The 26,308-nt window shown below is 37.7% G+C and overlaps 1 protein-coding gene across 7 annotated transcripts in view; it reads left to right on the top strand.

Moving 5' to 3' along the window:
- The window catches only part of LOC123679983 (multidrug resistance-associated protein 1-like), a 398,343-nt gene that overhangs the window by 234,868 nt on the left and 137,167 nt on the right, over positions 1–26,308 (top strand). For 6 of the 7 annotated variants that reach the window (XM_045617593.1, XM_045617597.1, XM_045617598.1 and 3 more), the window contains 2 exons: positions 11,750–11,896; positions 24,554–24,638. In XM_045617593.1, the coding sequence (XP_045473549.1) occupies positions 11,750–11,896; positions 24,554–24,638 (232 nt within the window). The remainder of the gene's footprint in view (positions 1–11,749; positions 11,897–24,553; positions 24,639–26,308) is intronic. The other variant, XM_045617595.1, reaches the window with a different exon arrangement.

Raw genomic sequence — 26,308 nt, 5'->3', positions numbered from 1 at the left:
TTTGAAAAGTCCAGATTATTCATAAAACCCATGTTTAAAAAAGTTTTCACAAAATAGTCCCATTATAATGACAACAATCAATATCCCACTAAAGACTGCTGCTATCGAACAATACTGTATTCTTCTTCGGCTCATTCAAACTCACATCGAAACATATCACTAGGACTAGGTACCTACTAGACAAATTTTCATGTGATTGAGATTGAATACTTTTATTCTTTTGCTATTCCATAAATTCATCCTAAGAGCTTATGATTGACATACTTCCAAGAGGGCCATAATTGTTTTAATGTGAAAACAAATTAGGTGAGTTGAAAGAAACCAAATATTCTATTGTGGATATTTACATTGAATACTTCTCATTTATTTTCAATGCCAAAATCAAGATGAATTAAGTAGTAAAGTTGGCTATAATGTAGGTACACATTAACAACAAATTTGATTACAAGTGTAGTCTAACATTTTCCATTGATTACAGAGCCAGAATATTTTACATATTTCCATATTTTCATACTGATGGTTTCAAAAATATTGATGCATTTCAATATTTTTATGAGATAGTTGGAACAAATCAAATGCTTCAATTCATAACAAATATTTTATAACAATAACAGTGTAAACTGTAAATGAAAATTTTAGGTTAGAACTTAGAACATAGATTATTCGAACCGAACTGCTGTGTTTATATTTGGCATCACTCGAAATTTGAAATTCAAACTTAAAACCACAGATTACTATAGTCTGTGTTAGATCTTTCATAGATGAATATTATTTATTTGAGATTTTAAGGTTAATTCTTGCACGAAAAATAAACAACGATATCATATAAATGAAATATAATGAATGAATGGATATGAGTATCAGAGCTAATATGGGTGGTAGCGAGCTCAATTCGTTATAGTTATCGAAAATGAAATAGAAATCAAGAGAAGAATATTTAATCTTTAGCGTCAACGAAATTGGAATAACTCATTTATTTGATTATAAACACTACTTTGTTCAACAAATGGAATGTTAAACGTGAGTTTATGATGGTTTTTCTAATTTAGTAGCTTATTTCCAAGGTTCAAGAGGTATATCTTATGCTTGAGAAAACTTCAGTGTTCCGGTTTTCAGGGGTGAATTAGCTCATTTTGAAAATTTAAAATGGCTATATCTTTTTAACAGGGCCGAATCGGAAAAAATGGTAAATGAAAAAAGTGTTTCTTTTGACCTCAAGAACCTTCGGTTAAAATATATGTACAAGTCAAAGACTCACCCTGTATATATATATATATATATAACTAAGATGCAATAATGGTCGTGATTTATACAGAATGATTTCTAAGGGAATCGACCAAGTTTTACACCAAAAAAATACTCTGTTTTCTTTGCCGAGCTTTCGGATTTTATTCAATCCATCCTCAGGGCTTTGAAATCGAGGTTAAGGTGTCAACAAATATAAACTAATCACTAAGTAATTCATAAATCTAACAAAAATAAAAATATATTTCAGGAATCTCAAAGTGACAACTGGGTATCTTATGTCGATAAAGGTCAATATTTTAATGTAATGTAATGTAACATTAAAATATTGACCTTTATCGACATAAGATACCCAGTTGTCACTTTGAGATTTCGGAATTAATTTATACCGATATACATACCGGGGTCATTCGACAATTTAAAATGCCGTCAATGGATAAATTGAAGGCCTCTTTGGCAACATCTATCATCAAGCGCGAGAATGCATTTTCTGCGGCATCTACTCTTCTTAAATTAATAAAGGATTTGACCACAGAAGTCGATGTGGCCAACATGTGTCTGACTGAGTTGGTCAAAGTGGAAAAGGCTTTCAGAGAGGCTGATGAGTTAGTTGTCCAACTCAATTCTCAGCTAGGGGAGCCTGGTCAGATCGGATCACCATCAAAATTCGAGGCATTTTTTGAAATTTGCCTACATGTACGTGCCGCCCATAGTCGTCTAACCGCATCTACGTCTGTTAAGGCGCCATCATTTTCATCGGCTGAGCTACCTATTCCGCGGGTTGACCTGCCTTGCTTTCGGGGCAAGGTTGAGGAATGGCCCGGATTTATCGCTCTATTCGATGCCTTAGTACATCAGAACAATTCCCTGGCGCCCGTTCAGAAGTTTCACCTCTTGGCATCTGCCATCTCTGGTGAAGCAGCATCTGTCATCTCTGGATTTCAATTAAATTCGGTGAATTACCCTCTGGCCTATCAAGCCCTTCACTCCCGGTATCAAAACCCTCGTCGGTTGGCGAATCTTTATGTGAATCAGATCTTGGATTCACGGCCCGCATCTGTGTCTTCCTTACCACAATTGAAGAAATTCGTCACGACGCATCAGAATGCCATTCATGCCATCAAGGCATTACCCATTTCAGATCTGGCTGACTTCCTCTTGTTTTCACTAGCTTTGCGCAACCTCGATATACCATCTCGCCACTTGTTTGAGGGACAGTTATCCTCTGATGACTTTCCCACTCTCGCTCAGTTGCTCGAATTCACCAATCGACAGTTGCGAGTGTTGGAAAGCACTTCCGTCACCTCATCCATTGCGCCGAAGGGATCATTAAGACCTCAATCTCCAGCAGGATCAGCGTCTGTTTCCCCATCGTCTATGCCTTCATCCCCTGGTGTGCATCCTCGCCGCCCTGCTTACGCTGGTGCGCGCCCTTCGTCGTCTTCCGCGTGTGTGTTTTGCTCGGCGAATCATTCTGTTCGCCAGTGTCGTGAGTTCAAGGCCATGAACGTTAATCAGCGACGAGCTTTCGTGACTGAAAGGCGGCTATGTAGAAATTGCATGTCGTCTTTCCATGCCACCGCTAAGTGCAGTTCGAGTCAGAGCTGTCACACATGCGGGGGACGACACCATACAATTCTCCATCTGGCATCTGCTGCCGCGGCATCTGCTGCCACTGCATCCCCTTCCGTTTCCTATGCTGGAAGGAAATCCCTTTCAACGGCGGAACGTCCTTCTTCGCCCTCTGTTTCATCAGAGGAGCCAACCCGTGCTGTCACCTCTCCGGGCACCTCAATAAGGGCTCGATCAGCGGGGATATCGATGATGTCACGCCGGAGCCCTGAGGCGGCAGGTTCAGTGTCGTCTCGAGCCTCGCCAGCTTCACCACTCATTCATTCTTCCCACTCCTCTGGAAGTGGTTCCGAATGACTGCACTGGTCATCTCGCGGTTGTCTTACTCCGTCAAACAAACATCTGTCTTCGTCTTTCCGTCTGTTCTCTTCTTATCATCTGTCTTCATCTCCGCGGTCTTCTTTGCGTCAGACCAATAATCCTGACTATCTCATGCCTACCGCTTGGATACGTCTTGATAACCGGCGGAATGTCGTGTTCGGCCGTGCTCTCCTGGATTCCGGCTGCCAGCACACCCTCATCACCCGTGAGTGGGCCTCCAAGCTTCGTCTATTCATCCACCCTGAAACCATTCAACTTCGCACCTTGAGTAACGCGGATCAGTTTCGCATTCAGGGGTACGCATACGTCACTCTCTATCACCAAGGGGATCCTCCCAATCTTATCATCAAAGCTTACGTTATTGACAGCCAAATAGATCCTCTTCCTGTCAAAGCATTCAACGGCCGGTGGCCTGAGTTTCAGAAACTCAGCTTGGCTGATCCACTCTTTTTTATTCCTCGTGCCATTGGAATGTTGATCGGCTCGGATGTGCTTCCTCATCTAGTTCTTCCTGGCACCTTGTGCCCATCGTCTGAGCTTCCAGGTGCATTATCTACCACCTTAGGTTGGGTACTTTATGGGCCGTATGCTCGCCATCGGAGGAAGACAAAACACGTGTCTTTCTCACCAGCCACTGTTCATAGTCGCATTCGACCTTCTAGACAAAACACTTTTCCGTCATTTTCAGCAGGGTCATCATCTGCTGTGTCTTCTCCATCCCCTTCTCAGCCCAAAGTCCTTCTATCAGAGGCCGCCTGCCATGTTCCTTCGGACAATACTGATTCTTCTGATGCTTCTGCCCGTATCTCATCATCTGATGTGATAAGTTCTCCTGTCATCACGGACCCTCTGAGCTCCCCGCGTCATTCAGATCAGGAACTTGTCAACATCGTTCGGCGTTTTTGGGAACTCGATAAAGTACCTGACGTGCTTCCTTTGACCCCTGCCGAGAAGGAGTGTGAAGTTCTGTATCGCGCTGAAGTCACTCGTGACTCCACTGGCAGATACACTGTTGGTTTGCCCTTCTCATCTTATCGTCTGGGTACCTCTGTCAATGTGGCGACTAGGCAGTTTCTTCGATTAGAAAATCGTCTAGAAAATAACCCTGATCTTCGTGTCGCCTATCATGAGTTTATGCGAGATTATCTCTCGAGTGGTCACATGGAATTGGTTCCTGAATCATTTGACCATCCTCGATATGAACCTTATTATATTCCTCATCATCCTGTACACCGTCCAGATGATCCTGCTACTAAAATTCGAGTTGTCTTCAACGCCTCTTGCGCATCTGCTAATGGCAAATCCCTCAACGATCTTCTGCTTACCGGCCCGAAGCTGCATGCGGACATTTCCACTCTTCTGCTTCGTTTTCGTCTACATCAATTTGTTTTTACTGCCGATATCAGACAGATGTATCGACAGATCCTGATACGCCCTGAGCAAAGGGATTATCAACGCATCGTCTGGCGTTTCTCCAAACGGTAACCCCTCCAATATTACCGTCTGAACACAGTCACCTATGGAGTTTCCTCGGCTCCTTACCTAGCACTTAGAACCCTTCATCAGCTAGCTTCGGACGACGGACTCAGATTTCCTACGGCAAGGCAAGTCTTGCTGAATGAGATTTATGTCGATGACATCTTGACCGGCTGTTCATCCGAATCTGAAGCTCTTGAATTGCGAAAGCAGGTTCAAGACCTGCTCATGGCGGGTGGTTTTGAGCTGCGTAAATGGGCTACTAATCATCTTCCCCTGCTAGACGGTATCCCATCTGATCATCGTAGGGAATCCTCCTCTATTGACCCCCTTCTTCTTGACCGTGAACCAAGTCTCAAAATTCTGGGACTTGGATGGAATCCTGCATCTGATCACTTCTTTTATTCCGTCCGTTTAAACTCAACGACAGTCACCAAACGGAATGTGCTGAGTCAGATGGCTAGAATCTTCGATCCTTTGTGATGGCTAACTCCAGTCACTTTCTATGCCAAAATCTTCTTTCGTCAGCTCTGTCTACTTCGTCTAGAATGGGATCAACCTCTCTCGAATGAGATTCAAAACCGGTGGTTGCAGTTTCAATCCCATCTTCCCACGTTGACAGAGCTTCACATACCACGATTCATCCCTGCCGTTTCTTCTTCTGTTCATCGCTTCATCGGCTTCTGTGATGCCTCTGAATCCGGCTATGCTGCAGTTGTTTATCTAAGCACTCCTACATCGTCCGGTCGATTCCACGTGTCTCTTCTAACGGCCAAATCCAAAATTTCTCCTTGTAAGGCAATGTCCTTCCTCGTCTAGAACTCTGCGGTGCCCATCTTCTCGCAAAACTCATGCATCATTTGTCTACCCGCGTTTTGCAGAATCTTAGTGCTGACTATATTGCCTTTTGCGATTCTTCTGTTGCCTTGTCGTGGATCCGTGGTGAGAGTCACAGGTGGAAGACATTTGTTGGCAATCGAGTCGCTGAGATACAGGATTTGATTCCTTCTAATTGCTGGAGGCATGTGATATCTGAAGACAATCCAGCTGATTGCGCCTCTCGAGGATTGATGCCCTCAGATATTCATCACCACCCATTGTGGTGGCGCGGTCCTCCTTGGTTGTCTCTCGACCCATCCTCGTGGCCTCTTTCCTTTGTCGATTCATCACAAACTGAACAGGTGGACGACGAAGCAAAGCCGATCTCCTCCTTAATGTTAGCGGCCATCTCCAATGAACCCACCTTCATAGAACGTTTCTCTTCGTATCTTCGTCTCAAGCGCGTAACTGCCTTTTGTCGACGTTTCATGGTAAATGCTCGTCGTCCATCTTTCCCTCGCTCAGGTTTCCTCTCCTCTATTGAGCTTCAAGAAGCTGAAATTTGTTTGATACGTCTAGTTCAGTCTCTGCATTTCGCTGAGGAGCTAGCTGAACTTAAAAAACCTTCTTCTCGTCATCGGCTTGTCATGAAACTCCATCTCTTTCTCGACAATCATGAACTTATACGTGTCGGTGGTCGCCTTTCAGCCTCCTTACTACCTTATAAACACAAACATCCTGTTGTCCTACCCAAAAATCATCATCTCACGCATCTGATCATTGATGATGCCCATTATCGTCTACTTCACGCCGGTGCTTTAGCTACGCATTCGTTCATTCGTCAACAGTTCTGGATCTTGGATGGCCGCAACGTAGTTCGTAACCGTCTACGAAAATGTAACCGATGCTTCTCCTGCAAACCTCGTCCTCTCATTCAGCCAATGGGCAATCTTCCGCCTGAGCGGTTATCTTCTGCTATGGCTTTTCTTACCACTGGCGTTGACTACGCCGGTCCATTTTACGTGACGAGTGCGCGATTGCGCGGAGCCGTCAGCACCAAAGCATATCTAGTCGTCTTCATCTGTTTCACTACTAAAGCGGTTCACCTAGAGTTAGCGTCTGAGCTATCCACTTCAGCTTTCATTGCTGCTTATCGTCGCTTTGTTGCACGCCGAGGTCATCCTTCTGTTATCTTTTCGGATAACGGGACCAACTTCGTGGGAGCGCATAATTACCTTCGTGACCTTGGCCGCTTATTGGCTGCTCCACAACATCAACAAAGTCTGTGTGATGCCGCCTCTTCCTCTGGCACTGACTGGCGATTCATACCTCCTTCCAGCCCTCACTTTGGCGGCCTTTGGGAGGCTGCTGTCAAATCTGCTAAGCATCATCTCACTCGCGTTATCGGCGAGCAAAAACTCACGTACGAGGAGTTTCTCACCGTCTGTACTCAGGTGGAGGCAATTCTCAACTCTCGTCCTCTGTATCTCCCTTCGTCTGATCCTTCTGATTTTGAAGCTCTCACACCAGGGCATTTTTTGGTTTTTCGCTCCCTCACCGCTCCTCCTGATAACGATGTGAGTTCCGTATCAGTAAACCGTCTGTCTCGCTGGCAACTAGTCCAACGATTTCAGCAGGACTTCTGGAAGCGTTGGCGTACGGAGTACCTGCACACCTTGCAGCAACGTCACAAATGGTTGCACCCATCTACTTCTATCCTTCCAGGTACCGTTGTCGTCATTCGAGATGACAATCTTCCTCCTCTAAAGTGGTCTATCGGTCGTATATCATCTGTTTTTCCGGGAACTGATTCCACAACCCGCGTCGCTGATGTTGCCACTGCGTCTGGGACAATTCGGCGACCAGTCGTTAAATTGTGTCCTCTTCCAACTCAGTAGATTGCTCCTGAATTATTTCGTCTGTTCACTTCTTCAGTTCAGTTATCTTACTGAAGGGACACTTCAGGGCGGGCGGCATGTTCAGTCGTGAACTACGGTCGTATTTCTTCTCGAACGACCCCGGTAGAATCTGATTTCGTATCGGCTGTCAGCGGAGAAACAGAACAGATTTCAATATCGATCATACGTGCTGAATAGAAAAGTTTCAAAAGAGACAAATCAATTAATCTTCTGATAAATAATCATAATTAAGTTTGATTTATTTTCATCTATCTTCTGCATCGTCATCTAGTCACTAGTGTTAGTGAACAAAATAATATTGGACAACTATTCGTGAAGTGCCCTGAACTTATCATCAACCAGGTGAAGCCATAGGTACTTAAGGGAGGTAAATTCCCCTGAATTCCCTTCCTTGAAACCTCCTTTTTGGAACCAGATTAGCGGTGATTCGCCTAGGTTTCTTCTGCAGCCCGTTGGGGTAAGTTACATTTCACAATTTTCTGGTTGTTCAATATTAGTAGCAAAATTCATCTGAAATTGACCGCAAACCCCTTTTTGCGGACAATTAAATAGTTTAAATAAAAATGCGTACCGCACTGTGTTTACTAAGTAGGTTCAATTTATTTTTAAATTTGTTTAACAACATTCCAATTACTAAAAACGGCCAGTTTTTTGACTAAAAATTGATAAGTGCAGATGGTAAAAGAATACAGATTAAACACGGTTTTCATTTGAATTCGTTTTGTGATGTATTAGCAATTTTTAGTCAAAAAACTGGCCGTTTTTAGTAATTGGAATGTTGTTAAACAAATTCAAAAATAAATTGTACCTACTTAGTAAACACAGTGCGGTACGCATTTTTATTTAAACTATTATTAATTTTAAAAATATGAAAAATGTTGTTCGCCCTGTATCTTCAAAACAAAGAGGTTTTTCAAAAATCATCCAAGGACAAAATATTCTTAGAATAGTCCAAGGAACAACCCCCTGAATTTTTGCCGCATGTTTAGGAAACACCCTGTATATGGTTTCTCCGTAAGTTTACTGAAGGAAGTGATTGACTACCTAGCAGATCCTCTATCTGAACTCATAAATTCCTGCTTTCAAGAGGGTTATTTTCCAGATGAGATGAGGTTGGCAAGAGTTATACCAATTTATAAAAAAGGAGACCAAGAACTGTGCCACAATTATAGACCAATATCAGTATTACCAGCAATGTCAAAGATATTTGAGTCGCTCATAAAATCTAGATTGGTCTCATTCCTGGAGAGTCATTCGTTGCTGAGTGATCATCAGCATGGATTCAGGGAAAGTAGGTCTACTACCTCTGCTCTGGTTCAGATAATTCAATTCGTCTAACAATCGTTGGATGATTCAGAGGAGGCAATAATATCTAGTATGGACTTGACGAAGGCTTTCGATTGCGTCAACCATGAAAAAGCTCTATCTAAACTGGAGTACATCGGCATCAGAGGCCCAGCATTCGAACTTTTTCGATCATATCTGCTAAATAGATACCAGATAGTATATATTAGCGGAAAGAAATCCTCCAGGAGATGCATTGCTACTGGTGTGCCCCAGGGGTCTGTATTGGGTCCGATATTGTTTTTAATATATATAGACGATATGGTATATAACGTTGCCGCGGATGAGAGGATCATTTTCGCTGATGATACATTCTTTTTGAATAGAGCACAACATAATAGAACACTCCAGCAAAAAGCTGAAAAATCTGTTCAGGAAGCCGTTGAATGGTTCAATGGAAACAATTTGAAAGTGAATCCTGATAAAACACAAAGGCTAATAATAACAACAAAAAGCCATAATAAAGAAAGTATTTCTTTGCTCGGGATATGCATCAGTGGTAATTTGACTTGGACTGAGCATGTGACTGAATTGTGCAAAAGACTTTCCACATCGTTATTTGCAATAAGACAAATAAAAAATATGCTCACAGAAAACGAAGCACTCCTCACCTATCACGCTCAGTTCCATGGACGAAGGACCTACGGTATTATCCTCTGGGGTGCGTCGTCGGATGCACTCAGGGTCTTTCTGAAACAGAAGAAAGCGATAAGATTGATAGCCGGAGTTAATCAAATGACAAGTTGCAGATCGCTGTTCAAAAAATACAAAGTACTTACCGTCCCATGCTGCTACATGCTCGAGTGTCTTCTCTACGTTCATGAAAAGAAAGAACTCCCAAAACATTCAAATGTACATGACCACCTTACGCGATCCAGAAATAAAATTGTGATTCTCAGCCACCGCATTAATAGAACTCAAAACACGTACATCTTCAATGGTGTTAAGATGTATAATAAACTTCCCGATCACATGACATCACTTCGTGGAGCAACCTTTAAGAGGAGTGTGAAAAATTTGCTTATTGAAAATGTCTTCTATTCCATAGAAGAATTCATGAACCATCAATTCTAGTCATTATATTCACCAATCAATTTTGTATATGTATTATATTTATTTATTCATTATTATTTATATTTATTATATTTACGATATATGTGTCTCAATGTTATTAATATATTTACTAATGTTCAGGACATTTATATATGTATACTTTGTCTTATATTTTATTGACCTACCCTGTAAAGTTTTGAAGGAAATAAACGAGTATGAGTATGAGTATGAGTAAAGCCATAATTTCTTCTTTGAAGATATTGAACTTTATCTGGCAGTCTTCCATTATAGCTTTGGTGTGTTTCTCCACCAAAGTGCCTAAAGATTCCATTTCCTTTGCTATGAATGTCCACAGGCTCATGGTCTAGTTTAGCTTTCACACGTTCCAGACAATCATCACAAAAAAAGTAGATGTTTTCATACTCGGACAATGCTTTCAGCAAAGTATCCTTTATTTGTACGCACTTTGTGTGATAATCGAGCCGACAGGAACTGCACTTTATAGACTTTGTGCTGACAATAAAGTTGTCGCTACACAACTTGCAAGTATGAGACATATTTATCGTGATATATAGGGTAACCTTCAACTTGAAATTAAATGCAGATCTTGAAATGGCAATTGTTAAGGCCTCAGGATGACCTCCACTATACCGTGATCGAATCGAATCAAGAAAACCACGGAAGAACAACTCTTTCTACCAATATTTCACTGCAAACTTAGATGAAATCGAAGAAACAACCAAAACGCGTGTGTTCACTTTGGAGGTTCATACATATTATTGAAGGAATGTGACAAAACTTTAAAACTTGAAATTATTCGGTAGATTTATTGAAGAGTTATTGAACTAAAAAAATTTCACTCATAAGGAAATATTTATTGATCACCCTGTATGACCGTGCCAAGAAGATATTTAGAATTTTCATAATGAATTAATTCTTTGTGGTTACGAAAACAAAAAAAAATCATGATGTCCACGTACAGGGTGATCCAATATTCACGAAAATAGGAGAAGTCTGAAATTTTCCTAGTCCGGATCTGATTTACTCGAATTCAGAAATATTGCAGAAAGGCGATAGTAAAGGGCGACTAAACTTCAAAATCTGAAAATATTCGGTCAATTAGTTAAAGAGTTATTCAACAGTTGAATTTCACTCATAAGATGAACATCAATTCGAAACAAGATAATCAATTTGAAAATGCTACATAGAGTAGCATTCAATGTAGAACATATACACTAATTAAGTAGTTAGATAAATCGTAGCACTTAAGATTGTACTTCATCCATTTTATTCTTATGGCGAGCAAAAGCTTCTTGATGTCTTTTTATTTGTTCTTCGTGAAAGCTTATTTCATTCTGCAAATTCGCTTGCAAACTCTTCCTCTCTGGCAGCTTCATTTTTCTCAAACGAACCTCCAGCATCTCTAATACTTCCACCGCCGCCACCACCTTTGCCTGCGCCAATTCCAAGATCCCCAAGTTGAGACATAAATCTCGCTTGCCTCGGAATGCTGTTCAGAAATACTGTTCGCAACATATTCATCACCCTGTATATCCCAAACGAAGGCACTCACGCGATTGGAACTTCTTGATAAGGGTCCTCTATGATGACCTCAATTCATGGTATTCGTTTGTCGCATTCTTCCCGGGACACCCTGTATAATCCAATTATTATAATCCAATGTGCAATGTGTTTAAACTTTTGAATTCGTTTTTTCATAGTAGACACACAATGAAGTTATTGTGTAAACTTATAAAAAGTTTACACAAGAGTAAAAGTATATTTACTCTGATCTATTCATTCTAATCCACAAATAAGGTGACCTCATATGACATATTGTATCATTCTTAGTGCATGCATTTTGAGAATAACCTGAAAATTGCAATTTTTGCTGACACAATTAAATTGCGTTTAAATTTATTCAATTGAATTTTTTGCAGGTTTCCTTTGTTACGTTTGTGACATACGTTTCTATAGATGAAAATAACGTTTTGGATGCCACGAAAGCTTTCACATCCATATCTCTTTTCAACATTTTAAGATTTCCAATGGCTATGCTACCGACATTAATTTCTAATCTAGCACAGGTAAGCACAGATTCTATCTCTTTTTTTTTCAATATCACTTAATTCTCTTTCTTCCTTCCCATTTTAAGACTAATATCTTGTTATTTTCCGTTCATCCAACCCCCTGACATGTAGATGATCAACTCTTGTACCATCTCTTTGGTGGTCGGCCGGATAGGCGCCTTAAATTTGCTTTGTCCATCATATATTGAGTGCAGTAGAAAGAAATCAATTTGTTTTTCAAATAGATGGCTTTAGTCCGATCGGGTTCCATTAGATTAGAAAAATGAGAGTTTTAGTTTAGTCTAAGCGCTCGTCAAAGATAGGCACTACCAAAGAGAAAATACACTATATGTTATAGTTTTCCTTCAATAAAGATGGAAATGCAAGCCATACTGCTGAAAATGTAAATATTGTTTACGGTCCTGATACTGTAACAGCAAATCGGTAATTTCGATGTCAAATATGCACTGAAAAGCCAATTATCAAAAATGTCGTTAAAATCATAGACATTGTCGACTCCGACCGTCATGTATCCACTTTTTCGATTGCCTAGGAGCAAAAGATTGCACAGAATACCGATCGGAACCATTTTCATGAGCCTGGTCCCAAGAAGAAGTTCGATGTATGGATGCCATTTCATGTCATGGACCGAATTTCCATCTACGAATCTATGGTGAATTGCCGCAAATTCGACCTATTTTCGAAGCGGTTGGTGACTGGCTTAGGATATAGATAGAAGGAACGGAAAGTAAACATTTGTGCTCGATCCCGAATACAAGAGAGATGGAATTTTAGTGTCACCAATCTCAATCGATCTAGCCGATTGTGTGTGCGAGCCATAGGCGTGGAGAATCCTGATTTGATTGATTTTTTTCTCATGAAGTCACAATAGCTAAATCATTCAACTGAGAAAACCAGTGCCCTTTTGGAACAAGAAATGAAATTCCATGAATAAATCACATTATGAACTATCATTTTGAGCATGAATTAATAATTTCGAAATTCATCAAAACAAATGCATCAATTACAAGGCGATTTCCGTTCCTCTTTTAATGTTCTAAGGTGACTGGTGATGAAAAGGGGACCACTTATGACAACATCAAACGAAAACGGTCGTGGCCGAAACTATAGTGGCCAAGCCGGGATTGACGGCAAGGAAGGTTTTGCTTTGTGTTTGGTGGTTTTGGTAGAGATTTATAAACTATGAGCTGCTACCCTACGGTGCAACTGTTAACTCGGAACTGTACTGTCAACAATTGGACCGTTTTAAGGAAGTAATCGCCCAGAAGCAGCCAGCTTTGGCCAATAGGAGAGGAATTGTGTTCCATCAGGACAACGCCAAGCCACACACATCGATAGTGACTTGTCAGAAGCTTCGGGAACTTGGATGGGAGTTTCTTATGCATCCACCTTATAGTCTGGACCTAGCACCAAGTGATTCTGGTCCATGGCGAACAATTCCGCTGGTGAAAAATTATTTCAACACAGGCTTCTGAAAATCGACTGTATCATTTTTTGCTAATATTAAAAAAGGCTTCTATGAGAGAGGTATAATGATATTACCTTCAAAATAGCAAAAAGTCATGGAACAAAACGGCTTAAATCAGATTATTCTAATTATGATAATTAAAATATGGCTCTGCATGCAGAAATGATGGATTTATTTTCACTACACCTTATATTTACTCAATTTCAGTTCTCCGTTTTATATTAAAAATTGTGGGCGAGAACATGTTTTGTATTGCTTCTCATTTTTATCATGGTTGTAAATATTGATAATTGGACTCAACGGTCAGCAGACGGGATTTATTTGTTCTTGTGATTTGAAATCGCTTTACAAGTACTTTTCCCAATTGATTCAAGGTTGTTTTTCATCGAAATTACTGTAAATTTTATTATTTCATATGGCGATGAATGCCTGCCACAAGTGCATCTTTGATAATTTGTGAAATGTTGATTTTGCATCAAGGAGATGCATATTCCGTTTATCGGTTTTTCAGCGGATGCTACCAAATTTTCTGTTGATGGGAAAATTTAATGGGTGTTTCGCAGAGTGTATGGAAAGTAGGAAATCGTCGAACTCTTAGCGTCCTGTCACACGGAGAGACGTACGACGAGCAGGAGTCAAACCCGAAAGAACGGAATGCAAAGAGTACAATATCGCTCAACAAGAGAATCTAGGAGACTTCACGGCTCATCAAGATACGTTAAGGCCCGGTGCACACATCCGACTTTTGCAGTTACGACGCCGTTGCGGTGTCGTACTTGCGGGCTGTGGTACAAAGAATCAAATGGGAGCATGCACACTAGCGTACGACACCGCAACGGCGTCGCAACTGCAACTGCGTGTGCACCGGGCCTAAGGCCCGGTATACACATCCGACTTTTGCAGTTGCGACTCCGGTCGCCGTTGCGGTGTCGTACGGTAGTGTACATGTTCCCATTTGATTCTTTGTACCACAGCCCGCATGATGGCAGTTACGACGCCGCAATGACACGGCGGGTAGTGTGCATGCTCCCATTTGATTCTTTGCATCACAGCCTGCAAGTACGACACCGCAACGGCGTCGCAACTGCAGAAGTCGGATGTGTACACCGGGCGTAAGTCTCCTGCATCTCGACCAGAGCGCTGGTATAGTGGACCAGGGTCGTTGCTAAGGAGTAGGCAGGACAGGCGGTCGCCAATGACGCCAGAATTCAGTAAAAATTCCATAATACGGGATTTTCGAATTCCTACATATTAATTAGAAATTCGAAGAAACAAATGACAATGTCAGTAAAAAACAACAGAAAGGAATGCAGAAAAATTGGATTTTGCCATCAAAAATAGGGGATGTAATTTATATACAGGGTGTTTCAAGTTCGACTGCCTATTAGACGTTACTGCAGAACGGGGCCTATTTGAAATTTAAAAATTTGGATTATGACATTATTCATGATGCCCTATTCGGCTAAAATATTTTCGAAGCTCCGGCACTTCCGGTTATACAAGAAATAAAAAAAAAATTTGAAAAAGATTTCTTTTTTAATTTTATGTCTTAAATATTATCAAGATTTCCATTTTCAATTAATCTTCACTAAAGCTATTGCGTTAGTCCTTATAGTTTTCAAAATATCAAGAAAAAAACGAAAAAAGAGAGAATTTCCTTAGTCACAAATATGTGAATTATTTTTACTGTGAATATCCTATGCTCGATTCACTTTATCGAACTAGAATGATGTAGGAATATCGTGCATATCTTGAACTTGAGAAATATCAGCACAGGGTGTTTCAAATATTGTGCCAAGAATTGTGAACAAAATTTGATCATAACTTTCGATTTTTAAATTAGAACCTTTTTTTTATATTTGCGTTGGATTCTACGGAGAAAAATAAGTGTAATGTCCAAACATGACTACCTATTCTTCCAAATTCAATAATTGAAGTGTTATTCGAGATTTTATGAATTCATGTTATACGTAGAGTCTATTTCATTCCATCTGTTTCCAGACAGATAAGCAATAATACTCTGTGATCATCGAAATTCAAATGTCTAATTACTTTACATGTGATAGGTGCTTTCATCATCATTAGCTACACTTATTTGATATCACTATTTCCGCTATTCAAATGACAAAATTCTGAATATACTTTTCTCCAATTCTATCGCAAATCCTTTCATTCTGGCACATCTTGTGGAACAAAATCGAATAGAACGGATTTATCCAATATAGAGCAAAAATGACAAGAATAAGACCCCCTCAAAATCATCTCGAGATCCCAGGAAAAATCCAAAACCTTCGATTCTCCTCGCGGTTTTCGAGTATACGGGGTGTTTCGGATTATTTTGACATTTCAAGTCCCATATTTCCGCGGTATCTGTGGACAATTTGACTGTCATTGTCATGTTAATAATAAATATTCCATTTCGATATATGAAAGTTCTTGAGAAAGTTTGCAGTTTCCAAAATTGTTATTCAATATTTAAATAAATGCCGACAGATAAAATGCAAAGTCTTCGGCGAATCAAAAATTCGATAGATATTTGTCAAAATTTGGAAATGAACATTGATATCATCGAATGCATTTTCCTCAGTTCAGGTTCGTTTGAAGGGATGAATGTTACTTTATTTCAGAAATTTTTCGTTTATTTTCTACAAACTATAAAACTACATTCCCTTTCGTGAGAATTTGAATCTATTGCGACAGAAGATGGAACTACACAAAAGAGAACAGAAGCTTCATTCATCAATTCAGTCTTGGATTGGAGTAAAAGTTGTGCTACTATGAAACAGTATTGAACAGATGAAAAAACTCCTTATAGATAATTCACAATTGGCTTTATTACTGGAAAAAAGAGCCAAGTTAGTCAGATGACATTCAAAAGTTTCCATGAGCTTTTTGAATATCTAAAATATACACTTTTACGACAGAGGAGTGCAAAAACATAAGTGACCACTTCGTTTTTGAAGAATTTGAGTGCAGTGCTGTTGAATTTATAATGAATAAGTCAAATCTTTCATACTAATAATTTCAACTATCTATACCCTGTTTTATTATTTGCCGCTCAACTGAAACATGTATTAATAAACCTTGGAAATTAGAGACTCTCAAACTAATAACCTGATTTCTCAAAAAGGTTCCACCAAGATATGATATTATAATTGCTTATGAGGTAACATAGGCCATGGGTATTTGAAAGGCATGTCTATTCATTCTGTCTCTTTTTACTTTGTTTATTATAGATATACAAATATTTCTAAAAATAAAATTCACTTTAGATGTGAATTAATTAAGTTTGGACTTTGGTATCATATAATAATAATAATAATAATAATAATAATAATAAGGTCTTCATTTCACAAGAAATCTCAAGGGGAAGTTCACCCGAAGGTGCTCTACCACTTAACCCTTGTTATATACAAAATGCACATTTGAACATATCTTAATCTGAAATTAAAAACAGAGAGAAAATTTTAAATAGTCAGCAGAAGCAAAATATATAAATATTAGCATTTCAAGAGACAAACAACCTACAGAGATGACAGAGAAACTACACTGAAGCGGGATCGAGAAGATAAGTTTTGATCTTTTTCGCGAGCATATATTTTGATTCAATAGTTTCAAACTTCACCTTCTCATCAATGTCATACATGTGGAATAACCTTGAAAAATCAGCGGCAGAAATGACATCGAACAGCAACTGCTCATCAAACCCCCTGCAGTCCCTGATGGTGAAAATCCGCGGTTCAATCTTTGTTTTCTGTATTCTCATCTTACAAGCTACACATTTGTGTCGAGAAAAGGGAGATGGACACGAGAAGGCCGACGTCACAATGCCATTTTCATTGCTCAAAATAATATCAATAAGCGATTCCGAAGTACCCCTACTTCGGAATCGCTTATTGATATTAAATCCCTTACAACTAACATTTACGAATAACTGTTCTAAATTAAAATCGTTTGGAATATCAAGTCGTTCAAATGGATATCTATTATGAATATACAGGGTGTTTCCTAAACATGCGGCAAAAATTCAGGGGGTTATTCCTTGGACTATTCTAAGAATATTTTGTCCTTTGATGATTTTTGAAAAACCTATTTGTTTCGAAGATATAGGGGAAACAAAATTTCAGATAATAACATTTTATTATGAAAAATTACATGAAAATTCAACTCAACCTACAAAAACTAATGAAAATGACCATCTCTAGCCAGCATACAAGCATCCAATCTTCTCCTCATTGACTGCCGAACCCTTTCAAAAAAAAAAAAAGAGGTTTTTCAAAAATCATCCAAGGACAAAACATGCTTAAAATAGTCTGAGGAACAACCCCCTGAATTTTTGAATTTTTGCCGCATGTTTAGGAAACACCCTGTATAACGAAACCCCCCCGCCTCTTGCACCAGTATTCCTATCTGCCCTTACAAAATTGAAATCTGTAATCATCAAACTTCCCGAATCAACTGAATCATTTAACCATGTCTCTGACAGTGAGTATATCAAATTTATTATGCTCAATAAAGACCTTTAATTCGTATAATTTAGGAACCAAAGATTGTATATTCAAATGACCCAACAAAAGCATTTCTTAATAAATTCGCCAATTCGCTAGAAACGCAAAAAAAAAGAAATGATACAGCTAGTGAGCCGCAATAAACGAAAATTAAACTTACTCACTACACACCCGAAATCAGTTTTTTAACAGCAATCTCCGATCTGACGTAGACAGCTCCATTAGACGTCCAAACGTTATTGAACCCATACGTCTCCGATGAGTCTCTGACTAGTTTCCATCTGTCGTGAGTAAGGTCTTCCTTCATAACTATATTCGATCCTTTGAGAAGTTTCTTTTTCTTGAATATATTATTCCTAAATTCCGTATTTCTGAAAACAACGATGAGATGACGGGAATTTTTCTTATCAGTGGCACCTGTTCTGTGCACAGATGTGATTTCATCGACGACCGATACGTTGAACTTATCTTGAAAGAGTTTCTTGACCTGGGTCAACACATTTTCTCCACGGGATTCCTTAATGCCGATAAGACGGATGTTTTCATTTTTTGTTCTCTGCTCGAGATAATCCACTTTCCGTTCGAGTTTCTTAAGTGTGTCTTCGGTGAAATTATTTTCATCTTTATCAGCATTTGATTTAAGAACTTGAATTTCACTTTCCAGGGTGGCTATTTTAGCCTCATAAAGATGGAATTTTTCAGCGAATTTCCTGCTGATGGTGTTGATGATGGCATCAGATATTTCTTTGATAACATTTTCAGATTTTAGGGCTTCAATCAAAGATTTTTCGAACTCAGATTTTTGTCTTGTTGACATATTGCTACTTTTCAGTGAAGTTTATTTATTTATATAAGCAGGAATACATACAGGTGATGATCACCCAACACAGTATCCACTATTTGGAATCTCAAAGTGTGCTTAATTGCTTGATTAACTTAATTGCAAAACAAAAATATATAGATACACATATATAATGAAACAGTATGAATAAAAAAGGAAAACCAAAATATAGTGAGACAATTATAAAAAAAGAACAATAATATTAATATATATTGAAACAGCAATGAAAATGATAAAAAAAAAATCTCACTGACTCAAATACAACCTTTTGAGTCTCTGTTTGATTGATTTCTGACTCTGATATGGAATAAATCTATATCACCTAAATAGTCACAGCATCGCATCATCCTGCAGAGAGGTGAATTCATCGCGCTATTAGTTTTGCGAAAGGGAATATGGAACAATTCGCTATTTCTGAGGGGACGGCACGGAACATGGAGAGGTATGGAGGAAAGGAGGTCAGGGGAATTATAGATATTATTAAGGAGCTTATATAGGAAAAGGACATCGTTGATTTTTCTTCTATTTTCTAGGGAGATGAAACCAAATTGAATCAAACGAAGATTATATTTTTCGGGATTTCTAGGTGTTAAACGAAAATTGTACTTGAAAGAAATAAACTTTAAGAATCTATTCTGAATTCTCTCGAGCCTGGTAATATAAAGTGCATATTTTGGATTCCAAAATACAGATGCAAAGTTGAGCTTACTGAAAACATAGGAGTTATATAAAATGGTGAAAGTTTTCAAATTTATAAAGTGTCTACTGTTTCTTGTAACAAAGCCCAAAATTTTACAACAGGAACTTGCCAGTTAATCGATATGAAGGTCAAAAATCAGCTTAGAGTCAAAAACTACCCCCAAATCTTTTATGTTATCTACCCTAGACAAGACAGTATCTTCAAGATTATAAGGATAGATAATTTTATTAATATTGCGCGTGAATGTGATTACCCGGCATTTATCTAAATTCAAAAATAATTGATTTTCACCACAGAAAGTACAAAGGGCATTCAATTCAGACTGCAAAACTAGGCAATCCTGTTCGGAACTTATACTTTTCATTATCTTTAAATCATCCGCGAAGAGGAGGAACTTGTAAAAAGAAGAACAATTCTACCGTGTAATGTCATATTTCTATGATCATATTTTTAACCTTTTTTGTGAGCTCGATGTAGAGCATTATTATTAAAAGCAGACCTCTTGGTGTAAGTACATATATTGTTATTCATTATCAGTTATACTTGTGTTCAATATTAGTTTCATTGATTATATTACATAGTTAAAACAGTTCGGCTGTGTTATTCTTAACCCATCGATTATAGGTTATGGGCCCAGAGTTGTGTAGTGTAGTCTGAATAGTGAAATTTTAATTGTCTTGAACGTGTGAAAGTAATCTGGTGTAAATTGAAGAATTGAAATGGCGTGTTCAACAATATCCAACATTCGTCCATTTGATGGTAGCAATTTCGAGAATTGGAGATACCGTGTAGAAAGAGTACTTGAGAGGAATGGAGTTTTAATAATGTTGAAGAAAGAACGTCCAATTGATGAAAGCAAAATTAATGCATTCGATAAGGATGATGCCAAGGCACGTGACATTATTGTACAGTGTATAGATGACTCTGTACTGGAATTAATCAAATGCAAAACAACAGCCAAGGATATGATGGAAACATTACAGGCCACCTATGTAAGGAAAAGTTTAACTTCACGAATAGTTTTACAGAAACGTTTGAGAAATATGACATTCGATGGAAACAGTACTTTGAATAGTTATATTATCGAATTTGATAAAGTTGTTTCTGAACTGAGGAATGTGGGAGGATCTGTCGACAATGAAGAGTATGTATCCCAACTCCTTGCCTCAATGCCAGATGAGTATCAGTCGGTGATTACATCCATTGATATCCTCTTAACATCAAATCCAGAAATTGTCTCTGAAGATTTTGTCAAAGGAAAGCTGCTTTCCGAAGAAGAAAGGATGATGAAATCAACTGTGAAAAGTGAAGTCAGTGGTAATGCATTTTACACGAACAGAAAGTTTCAGAACAGAAACAAGAATGCGTTCAATAACGGAGCCAAACCGAAGCAAAGGTATGAAAACAATAGGAATTCAAATAACCAACAGAGAGAGAATGCTGTTAAGTGCTGGTTATGCAAAGCTGTGGGACATAAACGTTCTGAGTGTCGTCAGCGTAATAATAATAGATCAAACGCATATATGGCCTCAAGTTCAAGTTCTGATTATAATCGGGACATAGATGTCACAGAACAAGGTTATGATTATGTTTTCGCTGGAAATGTAGAAACAGAAAACGAAATTATTATGGTAATAGATTCAGGTGCATCAAATCACTTAATAAAAGCTGATTTTGGAGACTTCTGCAAAAATGTAAAGAAGGTTTCTCATTCGATAAGCGTTGCAAAGGAAGGAGAAACTGTAAAGGCAACAACTGCAGGTGACTTGTCCCTTATTACCGAAAATAATGTGCCGATTACATTATGTGATGTATTGGTGTGTGACAAACTATTTTATAACCTACTTTCAGTTCGAAAAATGGTAGAGGCAGGAATGAAAGTTGAGTTCCAGGAGAAGGTAGTAAACGTGTGGAAAAATGGAGAGATAATTCTACAAGGTAAACGTGCTGGAAACCTATTCATTTTAAAACTACAAATTCGACAAACCTATGAAGCTAACTTAACAAAAAATTCAGATGACCTATGGCATAGAAGAATGGGACATTCATTCAAATTCCCCGTTAATAGTGTGTGCGAGGTATGCCTGAAGGGAAAGCAAACAAATAAAAAATCTATGAAATGTGTACCCGAGGAGAGAAAGCCAAAAAGATTATTGGAGTGTGTTTCGTCCGATGTCTGTGGAAAGATAAGTCCTCCGACACATGACGGATATGAATATTTTGTATCTTTTATAGACCATTTTAGTCATTTTTCTATTATATATTTGATGAAGAGGAAAAATGAGGTAGAGTCGTGTTTGAAGAAATATGTTGCTTTGACTGAGAGTATGTTCAACACAAGAATATCAAAACTTCGATGCGATAATGGTGGAGAATATGTTTCTGCTAGTATACGAAAGTTTTGCTCGGAGAAAGGTATTGAACTTGTGTATACAGTTCCCCGTAACCCTCACCAAAACGGGGTTGCCGAACGCTTCAATCGTACAGTGATGGATAAGGCAAGATGTATGATTTTCGATTCAAGTTTCCATAAGCAGATGTGGGGTGAAGCTGTTTTAACTGCTACGTACCTTATTAATCGAATACCAACTTCAGTACTCCCAGACAACATGACACCATCTGAACGATGGTATGGGTATAAAGACGATCTGAAGAAGATTCATATATTTGGATGTACCGCCCATGCCCTGATACCTCCTGAAGATAGAGAAGGAAAGCTATCGCCACATTCGAAGAAGTTGAAATTAGTTGGTTATTGCAATAATGGATATAGACTATGGGACGAAGAAAAGTGCAAAGTTGTGATGTCTCGTTCAGTGACTTTTGATGAATCAGTGAATTTTGTTAAGTGTGTTACAGGTTCCAATCTGAGTAATGAAGTGGACGATGATGAAACAGAACAATTAAGTGAGGAAGAACTTGAGTCAACATTCGAAGCTACCAGGCCAAAGATCCAGCAATTATCCGAGGGTCAACAGAACTGTCAACCGGAAGTGAGAAGAAGCAGACGAAATCGGGAACTTCCTGCTCATTTCAATGACTTTGAGATGATGATGGCACTATCCGCAGGAAACATCCCATCTGAGGTACCCCAATCATATGAGGAAGCAATCGTAAGTGAAGAATGGAAATCTGCAATAGATGCCGAATTGAAATCAATGGTGGTTAACAAAACGTGGGAATTGGTGGAAAAACCACCCAACATAAAAGTAATTGATTCAAGGTGGGTATTCACTGTCAAAAATATCAATAACTGTGATGTTAAAAAGGCTCGTTTAGTGGCTAGAGGTTTCCAACAACCTGCATTAGGAGATGAGAATTTTTATTCACCAGTAGCTCGTATGTTTACTTTGAGAACAATTTTATCATTGGCAATTGAATACAATATGAAGTTTTTGCAACTTGATGTGAAATCAGCATTTTTATCTAGTCCTCTACATGATGCTGTATACATGAAACCTCCTTGTGGTTTGAAAGTGCCAGATAATAAAGTGTGTAAATTGATGAAGGCACTGTATGGATTGAAGCAAAGTCCAAAATGTTTTAATGAATTTTTAAATGAAAAATTATCTGACTTGAAATTCAAAAGATCAGAAACTGATCCATGTTTATATTTCAATGAATATTCATATATTTTAATTTGGGTTGATGACATGTTAGTTGTTTCTCGTAATGAAAGTGACTTGAATTATCTGAAGGAAAATCTGATGAAATGTTTTGATTTAAAGATTTCTGAGAATAATAATAAATTCGTTTTTCTCGGTATAGAAATATAAACGGGAAGAAATAGAATTAAGTCAAAAGACACTTCTTCAAAAGATATTAAAGAATTTTCAGATGGATAATTCAAAAATTGCTCCGATACCAATCCAGCCGAATTTGTATTTAAAAAAGGAAAATAATGTCAGTGATTCGAGTATGGATATAAAATATAGAGAATTGGTAGGCAGTTTAATGTATCTGATGTTGGGTACAAGGCCGGATATTTGTTTTTCAGTGGCTTATTTTGGCCGATTTCAAAGTTGTTTTAATTCGATCCATTATAAATATTTGAAAAATGTACTACGGTATCTGAATGGTACTCAAGAGTTAGGTTTAGTATATAGGAAGAATGATGAGGCTGAAAGCAAAATTGTAGCTTATGCCGATTCAGATTTTGCTTCAGATATTAATGACAGGAAAAGTGTGTCAGGTTTTTTAATAAAAATGAACCAGAATATTTTGTATTGGTGTTCAAAGAAACAACCAATGGTGGCAATTTCCACCACCGAAGCCGAGTATATCGCACTTTCTATATGTATGTGTGAGTGCTTATTTTTAGGACAGCTCTTAGAGGAAATTACGAACGAAATAATTTTTCCTATTACAATTATGGAGGATAATCAATCCTGTATACATATTAGTAATACTCTTGAAACTAAGAGAACAAAACACATAGATGTGAAGTTTCATTTTGTTAAAGATTTAGTGAGTAAAGGCAAGTTTTTATTGAAATATGTTCCAACGGAACATCAGACAGCCGATGTCCTAACAAAAGCCTTGAATGTTGTTAAATTCACCAAATTCAGAAAAGACATGTGTGTTGAATAATGTTTTGTAAATGTTTTTTGTATATTGTATTGTGAATGTATTCATATAATGATCGTGTTTCATGAATTGTAGAATTGAGGTAGGGTGTAAAAAGAAGAACAATTCTACCGTGTAATGTCATATTTCTATGATCATATTTTTAACCTTTTTTGTGAGCTCGATGTAGAGCATTATTATTAAAAGCAGACCTCTTGGTGTAAGTACATATATTGTTATTCATTATCAGTTATACTTGTGTTCAATATTAGTTTCATTGATTATATTACATAGTTAAAACAGTTCCGCTGTGTTATTCTTAACCCATCGATTATAGAACTTACATTTGGTAAAAAATTTAGCAATATTATTGATATATATATATTTATATATTTTTTTTATATATATATATATATATTTATATATATATATATATATATATCTATATATATATATATATATATATATATATATATTTTTTTTTGTATATATATATATACAGGGTGTTTCATAGATATAGATATATTTAATTTTTTTCTTTGAATTCATTCAGTACTGCCCTTTGTTTCAGACAAGTGTTTCATTGAGAAGAATAAATGAATTCATGAATTCACCCGAATTGGATATAAATAATGTTACACATGAACCACGCTCAGGTAAGATTATGTAAATTATGCCAAAAATTTTGTCATATTGATTTTTTGTATGAGCTCCGAAATAAGTTGAAATTGAAATTGAAGTCTTCGAGTGTACATAGACAATATTATACAGGTTGATTCACCGCGTTGGGCTATTAGATGTTCATGGAAAACTGATCTTAATTTTGTGCTGAAAATTTTCATGTTGGGGTTCGAGGCAATGATTTTTCTTCCTAAACTATTTCCAGATCGCTACAACTCTGCTTAAGTGACTCCTCTTTTTTTTGATACGTATAATTGACTGAAAAAATTGAAACATAAGTTCTAAATTGAAATATTATTGTCTCAAACCGCAACATACTAATTTTCAGCACATTATTTCGATTCGTTTTCCATAAACGTGTAATAGACCGTCCTGTATTTCTTGAGCGTTCGTTCAATAAATTCAGGAGAATTCCTGAAAATATGTTCCACATATATTTTACAACAATGATGAGCCCTAGCCAATCACCCATTGGCGGATTCACAGATCAGCCGCCTGTAGGCTATTCAACTCCTGAATATCATAAATTCACAATAATAATAATTTTTATTTTCTGACCTTGATATCTCAATTACATTTCCTATCAATAAAATTCTAACTTTATGATTGGTGCTTCATCATCCTCGTTGCTTCAAATCTTCCCGGATGCATTTTTCTGTTTCCTGTAGGGCCAGTGCAATCCATTAGAGAAAGGAGATGCGCGAGATTACCTTCCTATGTGGTTTGCGCAACTCTCACACTTGTTGTCTACTCCGAACAGTAAATATTGCGTCTGCGTCATTCGTGTCTTTAAGCCATACGTTCAATTGTTTGTTTAAATTCATTGTGTTTTGATCAAATCTTATTGCAATGGAAATTATGGAAGGTATCATAAAATAGTTTGATGGTGAATTCCGAATTCTGAAATGTCATATGACAAGTGAAAGCGAGTACGAGGTACTATTTAGAACCGAAACCATTGAGGATTGCAACAGCCAGTGTTTCGATTGGTCAATAAATTTTCTGCAGTGACTAAAACACAATGGATTGTGCATCAAAATTATAATGATTTAAAGAGAGTGCAATTTAGAAAAGACATTTTACTAAATACATCGGTTTTTCAAAAATATCATTCGTTTTTTCACACAAATTTTTTGATGGCAGAAAAATTGAGTCAAAAACTGAATATCTTTAAAACGAATGATATTCTTGTAAATCCGATGCATTTAGAAAAATCTGCGGTAGAAAACTGCGATAAAAATGTTGGTGTCCTATTTAAAAAACACTTACTCTCCTCTATATATCTAAAACAGTAATTGATTTCTATTATCTATTGTATCATATAAACCATAAAAAATATTTTTCGAGTATGTCGGACAGATACTAAGAAACTAAGAAGAAAAGCGCACATGTTCGAACGACTTACTCTTTGTTCTATACTTTGATGTGTGACATTGATATTGAATTTGAAAAAATAAAATAAAATTTGTTTCAGATACACCGAATATTTAAACACGAATTACGGAAAATGAAACGGTAGAAATTTTCACTTGTCAATACTGAAATTCTATGCAGCGCATGAGCACTTTGTCATCAAAACTAAGAGCTTAGTTCTTAGTTAAAAGTTGGTCAACTTTATGGTGCTGGAGTTAGTTCGTAGTTCTTA

This window comes from Harmonia axyridis, chromosome 5 (genome assembly GCF_914767665.1).
Source record: "Harmonia axyridis chromosome 5, icHarAxyr1.1, whole genome shotgun sequence".
Lineage (NCBI taxonomy): Eukaryota > Metazoa > Arthropoda > Insecta > Coleoptera > Coccinellidae > Harmonia > Harmonia axyridis.
Note: the sequence above shows the minus strand (reverse complement) of the source record. Positions and strands in the feature narration are given on the sequence as shown.